The sequence below is a fragment of the Chinchilla lanigera genome, unplaced genomic scaffold (genome assembly GCF_000276665.1).
Source record: "Chinchilla lanigera isolate Chin_1 unplaced genomic scaffold, ChiLan1.0 scaffold00133, whole genome shotgun sequence".
NCBI lineage: Eukaryota > Metazoa > Chordata > Mammalia > Rodentia > Chinchillidae > Chinchilla > Chinchilla lanigera.
The window spans coordinates 93,496-111,747 of NW_004955534.1; the positions used below are offsets into that span (position 1 = coordinate 93,496).

Consider the following 18,252-nt stretch of genomic DNA (forward strand, 5'->3'; position numbering starts at 1 on the left):
AAAAAATATTCAACGTCATTAGTCATTTGAGAAATGCAAATTAAAACAACACTGAGATTCCATCTCACCCCAGAAAGAATGGCTATCATCAAGAAATCACCAATAACAAATGCTGGAGAGGCTGTGGGGAGAAGTGAACCCTATTCCACTGCTGGCGGGAGTGTAGATTGGTGAAACAACTGTGGAAATCAATTTGGAGATTCCTCACAAAACTAGGATTAGAAGTCCCATTTAACCCAGCTATTCCCCTTCTGGGTATTTTTCCAGGAGAATTAAAGACATCATACCACAGTGATATATGTGCACCCATGTTTATAGCAGCACAGTTTGTTATAGCTAAATCTTGGAAACAACCCAGATGCCCATCCACTGAGGAAGGGATAAAAAAGTTGTGGTATTTCTATACAATGGAGTGTTACTCAGCTATTAAAAAAGATAAACTTGAGGCTTTTGTAGGTGAATGGATGCAACTAGAGACCATACTCACAAGTGAAATAAATCGGACCCACATGGGTAGACATCATATTATCTCCTTGGTGTAGGAACCTGAAACACTAGGTAAAACTGAAAACGTACAATACATGATAGGAAAGGGAAAGAAATAGCTCAAAGGAAGGAATGACTGGAATGAGGGAAAGAAGATGAAAGAAGGAAGGCAAAACATAAATATATATATGAAGAGCTCTGATGACTGTATTGCTGTTGTCTGATGGTATATTGAAATGAACAGTTAATGCTCACAATGTTTTATGTTCTGATCAACTGTGCATGCTTGTGTCTGGTGTCCTGAGCAACTGATTTGAAGGTAACAATATGCAGTGGAATTACAATGGTGAACTCTTACCATCTTGTCTAGTGAAACTCTGTATTATCTCTAAGGTTTTATTGAACAATTACTTTCTTATTCCCTAAATGGTTTGAGCAGTTTTTCTTTCTTACATCTGATAATCTGAGCAATGTAGTTGAGGATAGTGATATGCAATGTAACACTGTTGATTTATATTAATGTAACACTGTTGATTTATATTAATTTGTCTTGAGACCCTGTGTCACTTTGAATATTTTTGCTTTGGTTTGTTTATGTTTGTGATACTGGTATGCTGCTACTGTTCTATTTTTTTGTTGGTTTGTTTCTCATGTACTGCTCTCTTTAAAATAAAAAAAAACCACAATGAGATATCATCTCACCTCAGTTAAACGGTTATGATCAAAAAAGACAAAGATAACCAGTGTAACAAAGGGGGATCTCTTACACGCTGTGGTGGGAATGTAAATCAGTACAAGCAATTAGGAAAACAATATGGAGGTAACTGAAAAAACTAGGAGGAGATTCATAGGACTGCACATTTATTACAAAAAATGCAAATAGCCAAGAAAGACTTTTATTTTGTTCACTCTTTATCTTTTATGTTTTTGATGCTTACCTTACTCTGTTCAGGCTGCTATAACAAAACACGTTAAGTGAGGCATTTTATAAACAACAAAAATGTCTTTCTCACTCATCTGGAGGCTGGGAAATTCAAGATCAAGTTATCAACAGATTCAGTGTCTGGTGAGGACCTAGTCCTCTAGATATCATCCTCTACATGTCCTCATATGATGAAATGGTGAATAAATTTCCCTGTGTATTATTTTCTCATACACAATACACAGGGCTTTCACGCATGCTAGGCAAGCACCCCATCCCTGAGCTACATTCTTTGGTAGCTATGATACTGAGGATTAGGCTCTAACATACACCTTTTGGGGAAACACAAATACTCCGACCATAGCTTTGCTGTTTCCATTTAGTCACAGTTTGTAGAACAATTTAGAGAAAACCCCAGGGGTCAGATGCATTCTATCAAACTGCCGATGTTGGTCCTTGCTACTTTCACCTCCAATAAATTTCAACTCCAGAGTGATGACTCTGAGATTCTGCAGCCTCACAGAGAATATGGGTCAGTGTTTTGAGTGCTGGAACAAAATAGCTGTTCCCCACTATTTAAAGGACTAGATGGCTGATTTGGCTCACAGTCTCAATCCATGGCCAGATGACTTGAAAACAAGAACTTCATGGCAGCAGGGCATAGTGGAGCAAAGCTCTTGACTTTGTGGTGTTTGGGAAGCAGAAGGCAGGGAAAGGGCATGAGAAGGAAAGGGCCAGGAGCTAGACATAGTTCCCAAGGTTATGCATCCATGACCCATCTAGCTGTATGCCAAAGGGTGCTTTAATAATCCACTTTAATAATCCGTTTTAATCTAGTCAAGGTCCCAATCAAGATGAACTGGAGCACAGATGATCCCCAGAACACATAATGTTAACTTCTCGCACTACACATTTGCTTATTCGGTTCCCTAGTCTGTTCTGTTCTTCATTTATTCTTCTTCATCCAGCAAGTTCACTCAAGTCTTATCTATTTCCCTCTCATCTTTCCAAGCTGATCCACCACATTCCTTTCTTTTTCAACCTAGCCTGTTTCAGCTATTATCTTTCTTCCCTGAAATATTGATCACTCAATCAGCAAGAAATTTATGCACAGTGTCATCTCACTAAAACTTCACTCTTTGTGATCTAGTTCTTAGTCTCTTATCTGTACAGGACCTGAAATTTCCCACAGGGTCTTCTAAATTTTTGTTCCCCCTACTACAGCAGAGGGGTGCTTTTCCTGTAACAACAAGGAATCAAGATCATAATTACAGCTCTAATATTCTCAGGGTTTATTTTGAACTGAGTACTATGTTAAGAAATATACATGAGTTACCATTATTGCTATTTTGCATGTGAGAAAACTGACACAGGGAAATAAAGTTACACATTCAAGATCACACAGCTAACAAGAGGCCACAGTGGAATTCACTGAGTCAAATATTCAAGGCAACTCTTTGAATTATTCAAGGGTAACATACTGCTAAAGCATGTATCCACATTTCTTTCAAGAGAAAAATGCCAATTAACAAAAATATAAGTTGCGTGTTCATTCTCACTTCATTGTAATGTTCCATTAGCCAAAATAACCCCATAGCCAACTCAGCTTGCTGAATTAAGCAATTGAAGAAATAATAATGAAGTAATAATGGCAGAGAATTTCCCAAAATTAGTGGCGCACACAAAAGCAGTGATCCAGGGTGGTCAAAGAACACCATGCAAGACAAAAATCAAAACTTCTACATGGGGACTGGGGATTTAGCTCAGCAGCACAGCACCTGCCTGGCAAGTGCAAGGTTGTGAGTTCGATTCCTGGTACCTGGGGGAAAAAAAAACAAAAAACTTCTACATGGAAATATGTCATAGTCAAGCTATAGAAGATCAAAGACAAAGAGCAAATCTTGAAAGAAACCAGCTAAAAACAATACCTTCAAAAAATCTAAACAAATAAAAAACTACCTTACTGGGGGGTGGCGAATAAAGTAAAATATTTAAAGTATTGAGACAAAAAATAGCATCAACCTGGAATTCTGTATGCAGTGAAATTACCCTTCAAAAGAGCAGAAATTAAGACTTTCTCAGACAGACATAGTTGAGGGAATTGGTCATCAGACAACTTCCTTGCAGTAAATGTTAAAAAAAAAAAAAAACTCTTTAGAGAAAAAAGTGATGTACGCCAGAAACAGATTTACATGAAGACTGAAGAATGTCAGTGAAATAGCAAACAAGAATACTGTCTTCTTCTTTCCTGGGCTAAAGGATAAGTTTGTTCACAATAATAATGGCAGGAATGCATTCAGTGATGGCAGCTTAGGGGTAAGTTCAATGAATTACAGGAGCATGGTCAGGGGCAGCAAGGCTGGAATGCAAGAATTGGGAAAACCATGCAATAAGGTACTTGTGCTACCACTGATGTGACATAGTATTATTTGAAAGTTGACCGAGACTAGTTAAAAGGGTGCACAGCAAACAGTACAGGAAATACTAAAAAGCTGTTCAAAGAAGTGTAACTGTTCAGCTATGAGGGTAAAGGAAATGGAACATGCTTAAAGCTTAGTAAAAGCCAGAATGAAGCCAGGCAGGGTGGCACATGCATGTAATCCCAGCACTCTGGGAAAATGAGGCAGGAGGATCAAAAGTTTGAGACCTGCTTAGGCAACTTAGCAAGATCCTGACTCAAAAATAAAATTTGTAAAAAGGGCTGGGGATATACCCAGTACTGTACCACAGTGGTTGCCTGGCATGAATGAGGCCCTGAAATGTGAGAGCCACATTACTTGGGAGCCTCCTGTAATCCCAGCACCCTAGGAGGTTGAGGTGGGAGGATCACAAGCTCCAGACCACCCTGAGCAACTTAGTGAGACTGTTTCAAAATAAAGAATTAAAATCAGCTGGGGATTTAGCTCAGTGTACAACATTGGGCTCTATGCCCAGTACCACAAAAAAAGAAAGAAGAAAGAAAGACCAAGCAGGTCAGGAAGCTAGGGTGACAATGTTATTTTCACTTCAAGCTGACTGTCTTGGTTACTTTTCTCTCGTTGCTGGGACAAAATACCTGTCACCCAAAATGAAGGAAGGAAAGGTTTATTTCGCTTACAGTTTGTGGAGGTTTCAGTCCGTACTTGGCAGATTATAAGGCAGAGTGGCACATGGCAGAGGGCTACATCTCAGGGTGGCAGAACACAGTTAAGCAACCAGCATACACCAGGGAGGAATGGGGGAGGAATGCCCTCAAGCACTCTTTTCCTGTCCCTTACATATGCAAACTGTCCACCCCAGGGCGGGTGTAGCTCTCACACCCACAATCAATCAACTCTAAAAGCCTGCCCCATGACCACATGAGGCTTGGGGGGGACACACAGACAAACCATAACACTGACTTTTAGGGAAAAGAACATATTAGGGATAAAGGGTCTTTACATAATGATAAAAGAGTCGGTTCTCCAGAATTCATTATAATCCTTAATGTGGATATGCCTCACAACAGAGCACCCAAATGCATGAGTCACAAACCGACAGACTTTGTACCTGGAGACTCCACACCTCTCTGGGAGTAGTTCACAAATCCAGTAGGTAGAAAATGAGTAAGGATATAGCTGAACTAAGAATGCCATCAGTACACTGGAACTAACATATTTGTAGAATACTTTACCCAAAAACAGAAGAATGCACATTCTTCATCAGCTTACATACAAAATTCAAGATACTCCACATTCTGGCCAAAAAACATACTTCAAAATAACATGTGGGTCAAAGAAAAAACCTCAAGGGCATTTGAAACATATTTTGAATTATGTGAAAATATAACGTGTCAAACTCTGTTGGCAGTAACAGTAGCAATTCATAGAGGGAAATCCAGAGCACTGAATGCATATATTAGAACAGAAGAAAGATCTAATATTAATACTCTAAAATGTCACCTTCAGAAACCAAAGAAAAGTGCTGGGCGTGATGTCACACGCCTGTAATTCCAGCACTCAGGAGGCTGAGGCAGGAGGATCCTTGCAAGATTGAGACCAGCCTGGGCTACAAAGTGAGCTTAAGGCCAGCCTGGACTGCATAGTGAAACCCTGTTTCAAGAAGACACGCAACAAAAAGAAAAGAAACTAAGGAAAGAAAAGAAAATGGAATTCAAAGTAGAAAAAAGGAAAGACATAGTAAAATGTAGAGCAAATATCAAAATTAAAAATATTCTGGCAGGCTAACCAAGAAAAAACAGAGAAGACATAAATAAATGTTAGTGGAGCATGACAGCGCATGCCTGTGATCCTGGGAGCATGACAGCGCATGCCTGTGATTACTTGGGAGGTCGAGGCAGGAGGATGCAGAGTTCAAGGCCAGCCTGGGCAACTTAGGGAGACCCTATCTCAAAATGAAAAATAAGAAAGTCTGGGATGTTTCTCAGTGGTAGAGTGCTTGGGGAACAAAGCCTTAGCTTCAAGCCTCAGTACCAAAAAAAAAGGGCAAAAATTTCCTGTGTCAAAATGAGAGAGGGAACATCATTACTGATCATATGGACATAAAAAAGAATATTATAAACAGCTATGTGTCCACAAACTTGGTTACCTAGATGCCATATACCAATTCCTTGAAAGACACAATCTGCTAACATTCATACAGCAAGAAACAGGCAATCCAAAGAGGACTATGTATCTTTTCACTGCCTGTAACAACTTCTCAAAACAAACACCTTCATCGTGCAGTTCTAATATACACTAATAAAATTAAAACTATACACTGATGAGGAGGTAATTCGCTGTTTTTCACAACCCTTGGGCTGTAACTGCTTGTTGGATCTTTCTTGCATATCTTTGTTTTCCTGAGAAACCACTTTGAGAATGCCATATCACAGTCATATAGATGAGAAAAAAGAAACAACTGTCTTTGTCCATGGATGGCATGATTGCCTATGTAGAAAATCCCAAGGAGTCAACATCAATAACAAACAAGCAAACAAAACACTTCTGGAAGCCATACCTGTAGCCTCAGCCACCCAGGAGGCTGAAACAGGAGGATCACTTAAGCTCAGAGGTTCAAAAGCAGTCTGGGCAAGACAGGGTGACTGTGTCTCAAAGAAAAGGTACCCCACACACTAACATTACTTAAACTACTAAGCTGTAATAGCAAGCTTGCACAACAGATTCAAGGTTAATAGAAATGTCAAGCATTTTCCTATGTGTCAGCAATGAGCAATTGAAATTTGAAATTAAAAACTCAAATCATAGTTGGATGTAGTGGCATGTGCTTATAGCCCCAAGCTACATGGGAGGCTGAGGCAGGAAGACTGCTTGAGCCTGGAGCTGAAAACTAGCCTAGGCAATACTGCAAGGCCCTATTTCACAACAAATATAGATGCTGGGGAATAGCTCAGTGGCAGAGGATTTGTGTAGCATGTGGAAAGGCCTGTTTGATACCTAGTACCACTTTCACAAACCATAAGTCAAGACAGGTGTGGTGGCGCCTGCCTGTAATCCCAGCACTCAGGAGACTGGAGCAAGAGGACTGCCATGAGTTCCAGGCCAGCCTGGATTACACAGCAAAACCCCATCTCAAAAAAAAACCCATAAATAAATAAATACCATAAATCATTTATGTTATCACCCCAAAAATTAAATTTTTGTATATATCCTAAAAAAAATGTGTGTGATAACTATCTATGGGAGAAAAAATAAAACTCTGATCAAAGAAATCAAATATCTAAATAAATGGAGATATTCTATGTGGATAGGACGTATCAATAATTAGACAGCAGATCGTCCCCAGTTGGTCTATAGATTGTAATTCCTATCAAAATCTCAGTCAGTGACCTTGTGATAATCAGCAAACTGATTCTGAAGTGTATATGGAAAAGCAGAATACCCAGAAGAGCCAAGTTATACTACCCAACTTGCAGACTTATCATGAAACTATAATAACCAAGGCAGGGTGGAATTGGGACAGATAGATCAGCAAAACAGAACAGAGCTCAGAAATTGACACAGACAAATAAACTTACCTAATCTTTGATAAAGAATCGAAGGCAATGTAAAGGACAAAGAATAGTTTCATCAATAAACGGTGCTGGAAAACCTGGACCTCTACATGCTAAGAAAAAAATTCAACCTCAAGACCTGACACAAAACTCAACTCAAAATGAGTCACAGACCTACACAAAAACCACAATACAACAACTGTGAAAATGAGGATGCAGACTGCTCAAAAACAAAACTGAACTAGAAATTCCATTCGACCTAGCGAATCACTTTCCAGCTGACTTCCTGAAAGAGTTAAAGACATCATGTTACAGTGATACATGTATACCCTTGCACAGAGCAGCACAATTCATAATTGCTAACTCTTGGAAATAACCCGTATGTTCAAGACATGAAAGCATAAAGAACTTTGTGGTATTTACACACAGTGGAGCAATACTCTGCCATAAACGAGGATGAACTTGAGTCACTTATAGGAAAATGGATTCCATAATGTTAAGTAAAATAAATCAGGCAAACAAGCTGAAATATCACATGGTTTCTCTTATGTATGAAACCAAAATATAAACAAATTGCTGAGCAAAATAAGATGTAATAGAAAACAAGGAGATAGATCTTTTGCAAATGGGTAGGGAGACCAAGATATTGACAGAGAAGAAAGGAGGGGAGTAGAAGGGGGTGAAAAACTAATTAAGGGGAGCAGTAAGCAGCAACAAATCAACCTCTCTAAGATTCAGAATCCAGACACCGGAAACTAACAACTTGTAGAAGAAAAGAAGAAGGTAGGTGGATCCCAGGGACCCAGGAAGGATGGGAAGGGAAACTTGGAGCCCACAGGGAGAGGTAAGAACAGACCTAAACCAGGAAAAGGATGGGACAATCTGCACTTTTGCCCAGGGTTCTAGCTACTGTAGTGAGAAGGGAGGATGGAATCTACAGAGACACAGTGAGAGTGAAAGCAGGTGACTCCAGAGGCCTTTAGGGAAAATGAACACGTGGAAGCACTCTGCAAGAGCTGGGGATGGACTCCAGTCCAAGTGACTGCTGTGTCCCCTGGAGACACGGCTCGGTTGGCCGCAATTTTAGGGAGGAGCCAACTGAACCCAGAACTCAAAGCAGCTTTAGGTTGGCTTCATCTCAGGGCTCCCAGTGTTAAAAAGCCACAGTGACTGGGAGAGGGACCACCACGGGAGACATCCAGGGTCAGGAAGGCGTGGTCAGGCCAGCAAGAGACACCCAGAGTGTGTAAGCTAAAGGACTCATAAAGAACCTGTACATAAATAATCATGGAAGTTTTATTCATACTTGCCAAAGCTTGTGAAGCACCAGAGGTTGAGGAGATGGAGGAACTGTGGCATATCCATCTGATAGAATACTCAGCAATAAACAGAAATGAGCCATCAGGCCACGAAAAGACATGGAGGAGTGTTAGATCCATACTGTTTAGTACAAGAAGCCAGTCTGATCATAACTGTGTGATATTCTAGAAAAATTACAATCATAAAGAAAAACATAATAGGCATGCTGGTGCACAGCTATAATGCTATGCCAGTATTCTTAAACACCATAGCAAAATGATGGCATTTTTCAGCCTAGATTGGACAATTTAGCAATGCAGCAAGATCCTTTTTAATAACTAAAAAAAAAAAAAACAAACAACAACAACAAAAAAAAAACAGAAAAAAACATTGAAAAGCGGTGGCGATGAACTTTAGTGAGAAAACCCTGTGTTCAATCCTCACTACCACAAAATTCGATAAATAAATGAATAGATTAAGAGTGCAACAACAGGCTGGGTTTCTTGTTGATATTCTTAATCGTAGCCCATGTTTATGGCATGCAATGTCCAGGTTCACTGAGGTTTTTAGGACCTTGGACGTGGCATACCTTCACTCTACCCATTTCCCCATCGCATCCCCTCTTGCCTGGCCATCAGACACCAGGACTCCTGCCCATGTACAAGAGACCCATCCGCCCCTCTCATTCCAGCCTTTCTTTATGCTTCCCTCAGTGTGTACTTTGCCTTCCGCAGATGCGAGGCACCATGAGGTACTCAAGAACAATCAAAGGATGAATGTGGCTAGCATCTCTGTTCATTGAGTTTCAAGTTTTCAAGGTGCACTTTTCTGGGTTTTGTTTACTTGCTGTGGTTTATCTGACAATAGATGAAAATTTCTTCATGGAAGAAATATGTGTTCAAGTATGGAACACAAGTTTGCAAAACAGCATTGGGAGGAAATACTGTTCTTCCATTTCTAAGTTAAAGAAAAATGGAGGAGAGGGCTAGAAAAGAGAAGGGAAGAGGGGGGAAAGGCAGCCCCCTGAGAGAATCAAATGGCAGAGTTCCAGGTTTAAAGATATCCCTTAAGAAACAGCAAATGCACAACACACCATGTTAAGATTAGCACAGCAAAAGTTCTGTACTCGAAATCCTGCAAATAAGGACGGAGTCTGAAGCAACCTGGGAGCAGAGGGCTCTGTCTCACTCATCTGTCTATGCAACCTCTTTCTCTGGTAGGGCTTTTCCCACACAGGTGCAAGCTTGTCCTTGCTCGTGTTTATTTGGCATCGGTGAGACAACACTGCGCTGTGCTTTCGGATACCGGCCATTGGCCAGGTTCTGGAGCTACCCCTTCCAGACCCCCTCCGAACCCCTCCTGTTCCTCCTGGAGCCTGTTGGGCAGCAGAGCGCTCGAGTTCTCCACCCATGTCACGCACTAGGCATTGCCGCACTTGAGGTTTCTGCTATCTTTCCTGGGCAGCACGAGGTTTTAGTCAAATATACCTGGGAATGGTAGCACCCTGCTGTGTGATGCTGTGCCTCCTTTTGTCACCAGAACATCCCTGCACACGCCCAGCACATTTTCACCCTTTCACAGACTCGGCCTCTCCCAATGTGGTCAAAGGAGAAGCTGTTATCCATCTCGCAGTGTGAAATTCAGTCTCACCCAAAAGTCTGAAATCTTTCCATGTGTCCAGAGGCCTAGTACCATCAACTGCTTTCCTTCTTTCCTTCTTCATTCCTCCTGAATAAATCCTAGTAAGCTGGCTGCTAGAGGGACTCACAGCACCAACATCCCTAACAAGGTGTCCAGTATCCGTCACTCCAATACAGTGCAGAGCAGGTTCACCCACTGCTCCAAATAGCCCCTGTGCTCCCCCAATTCATCCTTCCTCCCCCACCGATCTCCTGGCAGCTGCTCATCACAAGTCTGGATTGATGAAGATTTCTGGGAGAAAATCATTTTGTAAAGGATGTGATTCAGGCTTTGACAGTGAATGCTTTCAGAAGAAGTGAATTATTTAAAACATTTAGTCTTGTGAAGATTGTAGCTTTCCTCAGAAAATACATGCATTTCAAATGGGCACCGACTATAAGAGTCTCCTTGTCTCTCGTTCTTCAACCCCCATTTCCACCACCCTGATCTCTGTTGCAGTCCTCTGGCTGTCAGCCCCGCACCTTCCCAGGCAGGTGCACAGCCTGGTATTGCAGAGGGGGTAGAGATGGAAAGCTGACTGCCCCCAGAGCCCACAGCACACAAAGGACTTAATTCCTGCAAAGGATGGGTCTGTTCCATGCCAGTGACTCTTGGATTGATCTGTGCTGGGCTTGCACAGCACCCAACCTCTGCAAACCCAGTTCCACTTGTTACCCACACTCTCCTGTGTTTCCTGCTCCCCTTGATGTCAACTCAAGAAATGCAGGGTGCTCCCAGGGAACAGAGCACCAAGAGCACTGTGCCAATCAGCGGTGCAGGCCTGGAGCTTTGCTCTTTAGAACTAAAGCACGGGACCACCAGCTACGGAGCAGATAGAGCAGTCACTGTTGCAAAATTGTTTGTTTGTTTCTTTGTTTGTTTTGAGGCAGGCTGGCCTTGAATGCGATTATGTAGCCCAGGCTGGCCTTGAGCTCACAGCAATCCTCCTGACTCAGCCTCCTGAGTGCTGGGATTACAGGTGTGCACCCCCAGGCCTGGCCCCAAAATTGGCTTTTAAAATGGAACTAATGCAAAGTATTCCTTCTGTCTTTTTCCCTCCCCCGCTCACTCGCTCACTTTGTTTTTTGAAACAGGTGGTTCTCCTGCCTCAGCCTCCCAGGTATATGGAATTACAGGTGGTAGGTTTTCCGTCAAAAACTTTCTCATTAAAAATTTCCCCAAAAGCTCAGCATGGTGGTGCATATCAGTAATCCTAGCACTCAGGAGGCTGAGGCATGAGGATGGCCTTGAGATTGAGGTCAGCCTGAGGAGTATGAGGCCAGCCTGAAATACATAGCAACACCTTTTCTTAAAAAAAAAGAAAGAAATTTTTCAAAATTCTCATTCCAACTCATATAATTTTTCAGACTCAATTTAGCTCTTGGACCTTACCCACCACCATTGGTTTTACATAAAATATATCTGTGTCATCCACTTTTCCATTTCACATTATTTCACATAACTTCCCTTAAATTAAAAAAAAAAAAGTTTTCACGATCTGATGAATTAGTTCTTAGGAAAATCTCAGAGGCCATCAAACTAGTGGGAGACTGGATTCAGAATTTCCAAACAAACTCATGTGCTTTCAAAAATCCAAATCAATAAAGCAGCATTAGAATGCTGTTTAAATACAGTGTGTGATTAGTATGCACAGTGACCTTTCACCATCAATTGCTGGGCTGGCTTAAGATGGACTAACTTAAGCGATTGCACACTGAGGGCATTCCAAAAGCCTTTTCCTGGAGAAATTTGCTGGACATGAGTGGTGGGAGCGCGGTGGGGCTGAGAATGCAGTGTTTCTTTGGGCTGAGAATTCCCCTGGAGTACATCAGGCTCAAGTCATTCAGAGAACGTGTGTCTTTTCAGCTAAATGGACGATCCGTTGTCTTCCACACCATAGCTCACTCTCACTGGCCATATACCCTCCTTGTTTTGCTTGGGACCTCAAAGAAAACAACAGTGGTATATGATATGTGCACATTCATACCTACAAACATGTATGCACATATACAATTACACATTGAAAGCATTCAAAACACATGCAGAATCGGTTGTGTTAGTCTTAAGGCTAGTCAGTAAAACATATCCTGTATTGCATGGTCTTCCCCTTGAGATATTCCAAGTTTGTTCGAGGCTGAGAAAAGACTGGTTCTCCTGCCAGGTTTGGAACTCAGAAACCTCTCTCGGAACCGAAAAGATGCTCCTACTTGGTTCTCTAACCGGCTAATTTATATCGACGCACACAGCCCTTCCCTTCAGCAGGAGGAGCCCTTGCGTCCGGGGGAAGGATTTCACAACGTACCCGGAACTGTTTCCAAGGTTTCTACAGGTTTGGGACCTTACTCGCTGGCGGGTTCAGGGAACCAAGGCAACAGAGATCTTCCCAGGGTCGCCAGAGCGCCCCCTTGTCCCGCCGCTTTGGGGTCACAGCTGTAGCGATGGCGCGGGTGTCCCGGTCGCGCAGCCCTGAGGGCGAGGCCTCGGGCTCCGGGGAAAAACGTCGCAGTTTGTCGAAGAGCCCCAAGCCCAGCAAATCCTCCCGCTCCCCGCGGGGCCGCCGGTCTCGCTCGCGCTCTTGTTCTCGCTCTGGTGATCGGAATGGCCTCGGCCATCAGCTGGGTGGCCTCAGCCAAAGCTCTCGAAACCAGTCGTACCGCTCCCGCTCGCGGTCGCGCTCTCGAGAGCGACCCTCTGCGCTGCGCAGCACCCCCTTTGCTTCTGCCTCCTCGTCCGCCTATTATGGCGCCTACTCGCGCCCCTACGGGAGCGACAAACCGTGGCCCAGTCTCCTGGACAAGGAGAGGGAGGAGAGCCTGCGGCAGAAGTGAGTGAGGGCGCCACGCCTTCCCGTGTGGGAACCCACCTGTCCATGGAGTCTGTTTTATGGTTCATTCTGTGTCTGACGATCTCTTGGCATTTCGCCCACCCTCTCTGCCTCCAGCCCATTTTCATCCCTTTCTTCAGTCCACCCCCGGCAACCTTTCATTCGTTCTTTTCTTCCCTTAAATTTTCATTTCTCCTCGGGGCTCTTCCTACCTGCTCTGGCTTCCTGACACCTCCTTTCCCCTCCGGGATTCTTGGCAGATATCGCGGGGAGCCCAGACGTACCGGAATTGTAGCATGTACATTACTTGGTCGGTTATTATCATTGGCGAGCATGGTTTTGTTCCTCAGTAAGCTGAACTCCTGCAAAGGAAAGCCGTTTTTTCCATCACAGAATTCACAGTGCCCATTGTAGGAAATTGGGAAGGGTTGAAATTAAGGTTTGAATTGGAGAGGAGGGAAACCTACCCTCTCACAAGATGTTTAGGTGAATGTGGGAAAAGTGAGCATGAGCTGTAGATGAAGTTTCCTGTAGATGAAGGTCCTGTTAAGTGGTCTCAATGTCCACCTTGAAAAATGATGCCGGGGTGAGATCAGATCTCTGAGAGTGAATATTGGAGCAGGAATGTGCATAGTTTAAGAAGGAGAAAGGAAGAGGCTTGTAATTATTGGTATGTGAGCCGTAATATCTAATTTTACTAAGTGTTAGGCATTGTACTAAGCCATTCACTACGTGGTGGTTTTTTGTCTGTTTGTTTGTTTAGTCAGGGTCTCACTATATAGTTCAGGCTGCCCATCTGTAGCCCTTATGGCCATCCTCCTGCCTCAGCCACCGGAGTCCTGGGATTACAGGTATGCGCCACTACACGCGGCCTCACTAAGTGTTTAAAAAACAGGAAATGTTGCAAGTATTATAGGTATTGAGAGACACGTTAAAGTTCCAACAATGGAGAGATGCCTTCATGATTCTTTTTCTTCCAGCAGTAAGAAATAATAAATTATGGTGATAAGAAGGGCAGGTCCCACAATCAGACTGAGTTTGAAGCCTTTATTTGCCACTTTATTTGCATTGTAGCCTTGGGCAAGTTGCTTAACTTCTCTGAGCTTCTTTTTGTTTTGTTTTGGTTTTGGTTTGGTTTTTTTAGACAAGGTCTTGCTGTGTAGTCCAGGCCGAACCTTCAACTCACTATGTAGCCCAGGCTGGCCTCTAACTCTCAGAGAGCCTCCTGCCTCGGCCTCCCAAATTCTGGGATTACAGATGTGTGCCACCATGCCTGGCTTCTGAGCTTCATTTCTTCACCATTAAAAAGGAAGTAGGAGCTGGGGGTATAGCTCAGTGGTAGAGTGCTCATCTAACATACTCAAAGTCCTCAAAGCTGGGTTCCATCCCCAGCACTGCAGCAAAAAAAAGGGAAGAATAAAATTAGTACTAAGGTTTTTAGAGTTGTAATAATTTAGTGCCTAGGATATAAATATTCCATAAATTTTAGCTGGTAGTGCTTCATGAATAAGACCAGAAACAGTAACAAACCAGTGAGGTTAAAAACCTATCTCTTTCAGCCAGGTGTGGTGGCACACGCCTGTAATCCCAGCACTCAGGAGGCTGAGACAGGAGGATAGCTGCCAGTTCGAGGCCAGCCTGGGCTATGTAAGTGAGTTCAAGGCCAGCCTGCACTACATGGTGAGACCCTGTCTCAAAACAAAACAAAACAAACTATCTTTCCAAGTTAAATTCAGGAAGGTACTCACAGAATATGTTCATGAAAAAGCCAATGGTTTCTTACCTCACCAAAAAATGTCAGAACTGCTTAGATGAAATTTTCAGTTGTAATTCATAAGATAATTTATCTTTACAGATAAAACCAGGTGGCAACAGGTATGAGAACAGGACTTAGTGATTTTTACAGTTCGGGAGGCATTCTTCTCCCATACGCCTTTATTCCAAGTATAGTTATATCCCTTTTAGATTGTTTGTTTCTTCTAAGCAGGAAAGTTGTCCTGTATAAAATAAAAAACTCAAACCAATTATATTTATTTTGTAAGAATTTTTAAAGACAAATGGAGTCATAAGCAGTCAAATGTTAATGAACTGAGCCTTAGGGATTTGGGGTTTGTCTTATTTTACTTTATGAATGATAGCAAAATTTAAAATGAGAAACTACAAACGTTGTAAAAGAAAACAATTACTACCCTCCAAAGAGTAAAAATGTACTCCTTTTCCAAAAAGGAACTAAAAGGAGACAACAAACTTCATATCTGACAGTACAATTTTTGTCAAATGAATTTTTCTTCCATTTTCAGAACTCTGTTTTCTACTTCTAATGCTACATTTCTGTTTTATTCCTAGATTCCTAAAAACTGAAGGCTTGACCAAATCAAAAGAGACTTCTCTTTACTTTTATAATCATATATAAACAAATGAAGTTATTTCCAAATGCAAAACTGTTTTCTGTCACATATTGCAGACAAATGAGCAATTAGAAGCTGTGTGACGCATTTGGTACAAGGGATGCCCTTGACAGTCTCCTAGGCTGCCATTTCTGACCTCACCATTAAGGCTGTGTATAGTTTGTACCATTTGATGGTATTCTCAGAGCATCAAATCCTAAGCAGTGAGTTTCTGTTTAAAGCAAGGTTTTGTTAACTTTTAAAATACATAGGGGAAGCCAGGAAACTGAGGCCAGATGATCTCTTCAGCCCGGAAACTTGAGGGCAGCCTGAAAAACAGCAAAAACCTATCTCAAAAAAAGAAAGAAATGAAACCTATAGGAAAAATAGGCTTAACTGGAATCCTGTTGAATTCGATTATATGTAATATTTAGGAAATATTCAATTGAGTTATAATTTAAATGTTTACATCTTCTAGGAGATTAAGTGAGAGAGAAAGGATTGGTGAATTGGGAGCTCCTGAAGTATGGGGACTTTCTCCAAAGAATCCCGAACCAGAGTAAGTGGTTTAAAAATATCTTATTAAACTATGTTACAAACCAGGCATGGTGGTGGACATCCGTGATGCCAGCACTCCAAACACTGAGGCAGGAGGACCACTGTGAGTTCAAGGCCAGCCTGGGCTACAGTAGTGGGTTCAAGGCCACCCTGAAATAAGTAGCGAAACCTTGTCTCAAAAAACATATGTTATGAGCCAAGCGTGGTGGGTGCACTCAGTGTAATCCCAGCACTCGGGAGGCTGAGGCAGGAGGATCGTTGTGAGTTTGAGACCAGCCTGGACTACAAAGTGAGCTCAAGGCCAGCCTGGACTGCATAGCGAGACCCTGTCTCAAAACGACAAAAAAAAAGTTACAGCAATAATTTAAATCCTGAGCATACTGTGAAAAGTTTGGTTACATAAGGAACTTTACATCTCATTTTGTTTTTCTTCTTTCATGTGATTTATGCTGTTGTGATCATGAAATTTTTAAAAACCTGGAACATAGCCAAGGATTACACATGTTGCTGGAAAAAGAACTAAAAAGAATTAAGATGTATGTTGTATATGTATCAATTCATGATGAATGCAATCATTATGTACTACAAACATATACTAATAAAAATTTTTAATTAATTAAAAATGAATAAACATGTTGCTAGGGAATTTGAGCACACTAATTATTCTCTTTAAGCTGTCGCTTATGGGGTGCTAATTTCCTGTTCATAGAAATGCCCAGTGTTTAATGTGTTCATATTATTTTGAATTTTTTTCTCAACTCAGAGCAGATTGCATGCTAAATATTAGTATTATAAAAAGACTTCTGGAAATGAGTATACCAGTATGGTTTGGTTTAGTTCATTTTCCTATATCCTGTACTATCTGAAGTTGCTGCTCTACCATTTGTCTTTTACATACTTAGAATAAAGTCATTGAGCTGAAGATATAACTCAGTGATAGAGGGCTTGCTAGCAGGGACAAGGCACTGGGTTTGATCCCAATTGCACACACCCCCAAAAATGAATAAAATCATGACGTCTTCCAGTTTCTTTGTCTTTCAATTTCTTTCATCTTCCCTTATTTGTCTATTTTTACCTTGTGATTTCTTATGAAAATATAAATCTTCCGTGTTGCTTTGTTTGAATAGCACTTTGTCTATAGCATTAAGCAAATGTAAGTTGTTTTATTATTATGAAGATATGAAACCTTGATATATACTCTTAGAAAACTGATTCAGCCAGAGATATAGCTCAGTGGCACAGCACCTGCCTGGCAAGTGCAAGGTCCTGAGTTCAATTCCTGGTACCAAAAAACCAAAAACAAACAAACAAAAAACAAAAGTGATTCACTGTTTGCTCTTTTCTTGGACAATCAGGACTGTAACTGAAAAATTTTTAAGGCCATGTCCATATTCAGTGCTCCATATTTCATCACTTTTCTGATTCTTACAACCATTTTCTTTAAATTCAGCTCTGATGAACATACACCAGTAGAGGATGAAGAGCCAAAGAAAAGCACTACTTCAGCATCTAGTTCAGAAGGTATTTTTTAAATATAGAACTTTCTAATTGATGAGTTTAAAAAGTAAGTTTATATTCCCAGCACTAAGGAAGCTGAGGCAGAAAGATTGCTACAAGTTCAAGGCCAGCCTGGGCTCTGTAGTGAGTTTGAGGCCAGCCTAGACTACATAGCAAGACCCTGTCTCAAAAAACAAAAAAAAGTAAGTTTATAAATAGTTAAAGAGTAGACTTTGCTTTTACTCAAGTTCTCGATTATGTGTTATTCCGTATTTCAAATACAATAAAGTTCATGTTCACAAATACTTGTTTAGAAGTTAGGTTTTTATTTGTTTTTTTTTACAGATGAAAAGAAGAAAAGGTCTACTCATTCAAAAGAAAGGTCCAAGAAAAGGAGAAAGAAGAAATCATCTAAAAGAAAACACAAGAAATATTCTGGAGACAGCGACAGTGACTCTGATTCTGAAACAGACTCCAGTGGTGAGAAAGCCAATATCATAATGCAAGCCTTGCCTCATCTCGAGTTTGACTTTGCAGAAGTCATTGTAGATGAAGGGTTCTTGAAACAGTAGTAGCCCAGAGTTTCCAGACACTTGTTGACTTTGTGCCAGGGACCGTGCTAAGTGCT

At 41.5% G+C, this 18,252-nt stretch overlaps 1 protein-coding gene across 2 annotated transcripts in view; it reads left to right on the forward strand.

Moving 5' to 3' along the window:
- Positions 1-12,626: 12,626 nt before the first annotated feature.
- Positions 12,627-18,252, forward strand: part of Nkap (NFKB activating protein) — a 13,387-nt gene continuing 7,761 nt past the window's right edge. Inside the window, exons 1-4 of one of the 2 annotated variants that reach the window (XM_005410425.2) lie at positions 12,627-13,182; positions 16,048-16,128; positions 17,578-17,648; positions 17,970-18,104. In XM_005410425.2, the coding sequence (XP_005410482.1) occupies positions 12,797-13,182; positions 16,048-16,128; positions 17,578-17,648; positions 17,970-18,104 (673 nt within the window). In that variant the 5' untranslated portion in view covers positions 12,627-12,796. The remainder of the gene's footprint in view (positions 13,183-16,047; positions 16,129-17,577; positions 17,649-17,969; positions 18,105-18,252) is intronic. The other variant, XM_005410426.2, reaches the window with a different exon arrangement.